The sequence below is a fragment of the Mangifera indica genome, chromosome 5 (assembly GCF_011075055.1).
Source record: "Mangifera indica cultivar Alphonso chromosome 5, CATAS_Mindica_2.1, whole genome shotgun sequence".
In the NCBI taxonomy this organism is placed as follows: Eukaryota; Viridiplantae; Streptophyta; class Magnoliopsida; order Sapindales; family Anacardiaceae; genus Mangifera; species Mangifera indica.
Genome location: NC_058141.1, coordinates 6,280,631 through 6,287,159, shown reverse-complemented (window position 1 = coordinate 6,287,159; position 6,529 = coordinate 6,280,631). Strand labels below are relative to the sequence as shown.

General features: G+C 28.7%; 1 protein-coding gene across 1 annotated transcript; it reads left to right on the top strand.

Moving 5' to 3' along the window:
* The first annotated feature begins 683 nt into the window (after positions 1-683).
* LOC123216323 (ubiquitin-like-specific protease 1) lies at positions 684-2,229 on the top strand. Its single transcript, XM_044636760.1, has 6 exons — positions 684-779; positions 896-1,021; positions 1,159-1,245; positions 1,335-1,550; positions 1,623-2,019; positions 2,114-2,229. Exons 1-6 carry the CDS (start codon positions 684-686, stop codon positions 2,128-2,130), a joined length of 939 nt encoding a protein of 312 aa, XP_044492695.1. The 3' UTR covers positions 2,131-2,229.
* Positions 2,230-6,529: the final 4,300 nt, after the last annotated feature.

Here is a 6,529-nt window from a genome sequence, read left to right as displayed (position 1 = left end):
AGTCGAACCCTCCTGCTGCCTTTCAGACAGTCCCTACAGGGTCTTCTACGTCTTCAACTGCTTCCAGGCGAAGACCGTCATCACGAGGTGCCAGACCCATGGTTCCTAGGACGTCTCCTATTGCACGTACATCCCCTCCACAGGGGTCATCCTCCCGAGGGTCATATAGGGCCACACCTAATGTACCTGCTTCCCCACCACGAAGGTCCACTTCACGCACCTCTCATTCTCATGAGCATCCGGTACACGAGCCTGCAAGACACTCGGTCCATGGGACGTCATACAATGGTGTTTCATACGACCGTCTTCAACAAATATTAATGGAACATGAAAGAGGCATCAACTCTCAGATGCAACAACAATTGGACCAATACGGTGCAATGATGTGCGCGGAGTGGGAGCGATAATCAGCATCGTTTCGTGAGGATATGCAGTCGTATTGGCAACAACAAGCATCGACGTTTCGAGGGGAGATGCAGGACCAATGGCAACAACAACAATCGACATTTCGGGGGGAGTTGCAGGACCAATGGCAACAACAACAATCGACGTTTCGGGGGGAATTGCAGGACCTATGGCAACAACAAGCATCGATGTTTCGAGGGGAGTTACAAGACCAATGGCAACAACAACAATCGATGTTTCGGGGGGAGATGCAGGACCAATGGCAATAACAATCGACAATGCTTCAAAGGGAGATGCAGGAAAAAATGCAATCATTAAATAATCGAATTACAGGACTTGAGGGTTCTTATGTTCAAGCATCTAAATCAGTACAGGTTATTATCCACCATACTTAATTTTATTTTTCAATTGGTTTTATTATTTAATTTCTTTTTTCAATTGTTTAATTATAAAGTTATGATAAACATTATTTTTTTTTACTTTTTTCCAGTTAGACGAATCATTCGACGAGGAAGTCCAACAACAAATTCAGGACCGACCAACAACTGCTCAGAAGCTGACAACAACTAAAAAAGTGTCAGCTTTCGGTCGTGTACTGCGAAAAGGGAAACAGTTGGTCAGTCCATTCACAAATCCAGTAAAGGAAAAAAAGAACAAATAACCAGTAATTAAGGGTATTGATTTTGACCCCAAGTTGGCTGGGTGCTATTCAGAGTTCATAATATGGTATGATCAAGCGTCTGATAATGACAGTCGATGCGTCTTCCTCGGGGGACCAGCCGGAACGACAGCCCGTATGCCCAAACCATGGTGGACCCAAATTGTAACACTAGGGCAATGGTTGGAAAACACGGTATGTACCCTTCCTTTGTATTTGTTTCTATTACTTATCATGTTCAAAGTATGATGTGATTAATCTATGAACACAGCATATTGAAGCTTTTATGGGTATACTTCGTAAATCTTATCCGGATAGTAACTGGACTACTGTTTCCACCCAATTTGTTGCACTTCTCCCTCAGTGTTACAGTGAGTTTAAACAATTGGGTGCAAATATGGAGTGGCCTACATTTTTTCTAGATCAAATCAATGGAATCTCGCTTTGGACAAAAGAATTCTTTCGCCCATGGAGTAGTGTTGACAAGGTGGTGTACAACTGTAAGTTGTTTACGGTAAGATTGATTATTGATACTTATTTCATCTTCATTGGTCGACAGGTATTCTTTCCGATCAACTTCGACAACCAACATTGGGTGTGTGGCGTATTGGATATAAATGAATGGAGGATGTATATATACGACTCTGCCCAATATACTGAAAGCATAGAGAGGGTGAAGAAGTTATTGATGCCATTTAAGACACTAACACACCTAATGAAGGCGAGTAACTTCTATATATCAAAGGGAATTCCATCACCAGATCCTCTACCGACATTACAATATAGGTGTATTCGTGATGTCCCAAAACAAGATGTTGGAAGTGGAGACTGTGGCATTTTTTTACTCATGTTTATGGAATACCTTGCCCGAGATCACCCATTTAATTTTACATCAGCACATTCCAAGAGGTTAAGAAAACGCGTGGCTACAACCATATTCCAAGGAAGGGCCCTCAGTAAGTATTAACTGTTTATGAGTTTATTTGTATGTCAGCAAAGTTTACTAAATTGATTGTCTTTATTCAATTCAAATGGAATGTGACAATGCAGGTTTCGAGGATTTCTAAACAGGCATGGATGGACGGGCATGCATACGAATTGGATGTCATTTTATTATTGCTTGAAAGATGTATTTTATTATTGATTGAAAGGTGTATTTTATTATTTTTTGAATGATGTCATTTTTTATTGTTTGTATGGTGTATTTGACACATTGTTTTATTGAAACACGGTATGGGCTGCATTGAAAAATAATAAATCAAATTGTTTTATTAATTTTACTGTTCTTCTTATATAAAAATATTAATTAACTGCCAAAATCCTAATAAATTTTTTTGTCAATTTGATTTTAGGTCAATTTTGATCCACCTTTAAAAACAACCCTCTTTAGCTATTATATTGACAGCATTTCAATAATATTTAACATATTGATAATAGTATAAGTACGAATATAAATAATATTAATAATATATTTTATAATAATAATATATAATATAATATATTATATTATAATAATATATATAATAATATATAAAATTAATATAATAATATATATAATATATTTTATGTATAATATAATATAATATATATATTAATATAAAGGGTTGGCGGTATATATAAAATATATTATAATATAATTTTAATATATTATATTATATAACATATTATATATTAATATAAATTATAATTATATTATAATATTATATAAATTAATATATAAAATAAACTGATAAGGGTTTCCACCAACCCTGGCAATACTATATACATATATTATATTATATATAATATATTAATATTATTAATAATATATAATATATTATAATATAATATATTATAATATATAATAATATATTAATATATATTTTATTATATATATAATTATAATATATAATTATATATAATATTATAATATTATATATATAATATTTTATATTATAATATGTTATATATTATAATATTATATATATATATAATATATATATATATATATAATATTTTATATATAATATATAATATATAATATTATATATAATATATTATTTATTATATATAATATATAATATTATATATATTAATATATAATATATAATATATATAATTATAATTATATATTATAATATATTAAATATAATATATTATATATTAATATATAATATAATTATATATATATAATTATTTAATTATATATATAAAAGTCATGGGTTGGTGGAATCGCCAACCTTTGGCGACGCCAAAGGTTGGCGATGCCGCCAACCCCTGGTAATAATTATATATAATATATTTTATATATATTATATTATATATGTAATATTATATTATAATAATATTATTTAAATTATAATATATTATATATTATATTAATATATTATTATATGATAATATTATAGTATATAATATATAATTATATAATATAATTATAATATTCTAATTAAAATATAATATAATATATCATATATTAATATATAATATAATTATATATATATATAAAAATCATGTTTTGCTTTAAAAAAGATGGGCCCACCCTACATTAATGCTACAGGCCAATTTCCCTTATCGCCAACCCAGACTGCTTTTACATATATTTTATAAAAAATAAAATTATATTATAATATAATATTTATAATTATATAAATTTTATTATATAAAATATGTAATATATTATAATAATATATAATTATAAAATATATAATATTATATATAATATAATATATTTTATATATTATATAATATTATATTATAAAATATTATAATAATATTAAAAATTAATTATATAAATTATAATATTTTATATATTATATTAATATAATAATATTATATTAATATATAATTATAATATTTTAATATAATATTATTATTATATATATAATATATATTACCAGGGGTTGGCGATGCCGCCAACCCCTGTAATAATTATATATATTATATATAATATATTTTATATTATATATGTAATATTATATTATAAAATATTATAATTTAATTATATAAATTATAATATTATAGTATATAATATATTATATTAATATAATAATATTATTTAATATTATATACATATATTAAGGGTTGGCGTTACACAGCAACTTTCACGCCAACGTTTTTTTTTTTTTAAAGTTAAATGCTCAGTTTTTTTTGTTTCACTTAAATCCTTAAATATCAATTTTTTTTCTTTTTCCAGTTAAATACTGTTACATGATCATCTTACATGGTCATTTCTTCGATGGTCATTTTTTATCTTTTAGGTTGCTCTTTTTTTTCCCCTTTTTTTTTTTAAAATCCTTACTTTGAAGAATTCTTAATTTGAAGAATTTGGTTGTTTCCTTCCTGTTTTTGTTTTTGAAGATGAGGGAGAAGAGAGAGTGATTTCTTTATAACTTTGGAAGAAGAGGAAGAAGAGAAAAAAAAGTTGCAGGGAAGTGAAAAGAGAATTTATGCATGAAAGATTGAGGAGGGGTATTTTGGGAAAGGTGAGTACTGTTGTGGTATATTTGTGAAAGCTTTAAAATAGGTGGCAATTTTGTATACACGGAATAAAAAAGTGCTAAAAATTTCAATTTCCCTTTATTTGATTCTGGCTGCGGGACCGGTTCGAAATCTAGGTGAAACAGTAGTTTGAACTCGGTAACTTACCAGTAACAAAAAGTTATTTTGGCCGTTCAGGAATCTAATAAGATAGAAGACGGTGGTTAGTAGAGGTTATCATAGTTCTAAAATTTCATAGAAACATAATATTATTGACTTGGTTAAAAATCCTTCTTTGTCTATTTCTCCAAATTCTGATGAAGCAGTATACCTTCAAGCAAATGATGGCGGATAAATGCTAGTAATATTAATTAAAATCAGCAATACTTTTTTCCCCTGAACCTTGTTAGGTAAATGTACTGCAATTTTGTCTTTATAAACAAATTTTATTTTATTTTCAAGAATAACCTCTCAACTAATTATGTTACTCTCAGTTAATCATGTCACTTTAGGCTAATTGTGTTAAATTTGATGTAATTTTTTTTAAAGATTTGATAAATTATGATTCAAAAATTCAGTAAATCATATATCAAATATACAAAACATATTTAGAAATTGATAATTTTTTGTTTAAAAACAAAAAAATAAATATAAGTAAGGAGAATGATGACTGCGAACGGGGTGCATAGGGTGTGTAGAATGTGTAAAGGGTGCATAGGAGTAAAGGTACGTAAAGGTTGCATAGGGTGAGTAAAGGGTGTGTAGGGTGGGTAAAAGGTGCATAGAGCATGTAAAAGTTACATAGAATGAGTAAAAGGTGCGTAAGAGTGTGCATGGGTGTGTAGGGTGCGTGAGTTGCAGAAAATTGCAAGCCAATTGCACAACGAAATTGAAAAAATTAAATGTCACATTTATTATGAAAACACTTGTCATTACAATTGCATAAATACAATTTATATAATGAAAATTGATTTTAGTAATTAATGATTTGGATGGCTAGCTTGAAGGCAGATTAAATATTTACTCCATTAACACAACTTTACTTTTTCATTTTTTACTTAATTGATTATAAACAAATCATATTTCACTTCCTTCGATTTAAACCATATTTCACTTGCTTCAATTGATTGATCTAAAAAAAATGGTAAGAGTTCAAAAATTAGTGGGCAATGGCGTAAAGAAGGTAATAATAATTTAAAATATATTAGTGGAGTTTAAAAATAGGTTTCAGTCAATAGAAAAATTAATTAAAATAGATTGTAGAAGCAGTATTTTCTCGTTTAATTATCGATCGAAGTTCTTCTCAGATAAAAATTTATATGTCAAATCTAACAAAGTTAAGTGATTTGTCATATTTATTAAAAGATGATTGTGATATTCAAATGATGATGAAGTTGTCTAGGTCACACAAAAAGTCTTCCTTATTTCTTGAAGTGGTGGCAAACCAAATTGAATTTCGAGATAACTATGAACGACTACATTTAGAAGAAGTTCAAGCTAACAATGAACAACAATATCCAAAAACAGACAAGCGATTCACCAAGTGGTTCATCAAAACCTATCCTCACACATTGAAGTTCACTCTATAGATAATATATATACACAACCAAAAAGTACACTAGAAAAGAGCAAGATAAATGTAAACTTTGGTCATGATGATATTGAGATTGGAGTTGATTAGAATCCTTTTCAAGATTGGGCACATGGTGAAAGAGGTCCAGAACCACTAGGGGTACACCCGAAGGATGTTATCAAATGAGCGATTTACCAACAAATGATTTTTACTCTGAGGAAGAAGATGAATATTGTGGTCGTGATGATGGCAATATTGATTGTAATTGTGGCAATGATATTGATGGTCCTGAAGGGGGTGATGATGTTATTGATGATGTAGGGGTTGGTTCATCAAGGTTAACGCATGAAAATTCAATTGATGTTACTCTAATACATCACAGTTCAAATCCATTTTTTGGTGGTCCAGAGCTATATAGAGATGTAGAAAATGAG

Bases quoted from the DNA above. Each gene is read 5' to 3' on its own strand.
- LOC123216323 (XM_044636760.1), top strand. From the start codon at position 684: ATGCTTCAAAGGGAGATGCAGGAAAAAATGCAATCATTAAATAATCGA. The intron at 780-895 runs GTTATTATCCAC...ACTTTTTTCCAG, and splicing joins AAGCATCTAAATCAGTACAG to TTAGACGAATCATTCGACGA. The intron at 1,551-1,622 runs GTGGTGTACAAC...ATTGGTCGACAG, and splicing joins CATGGAGTAGTGTTGACAAG to GTATTCTTTCCGATCAACTT.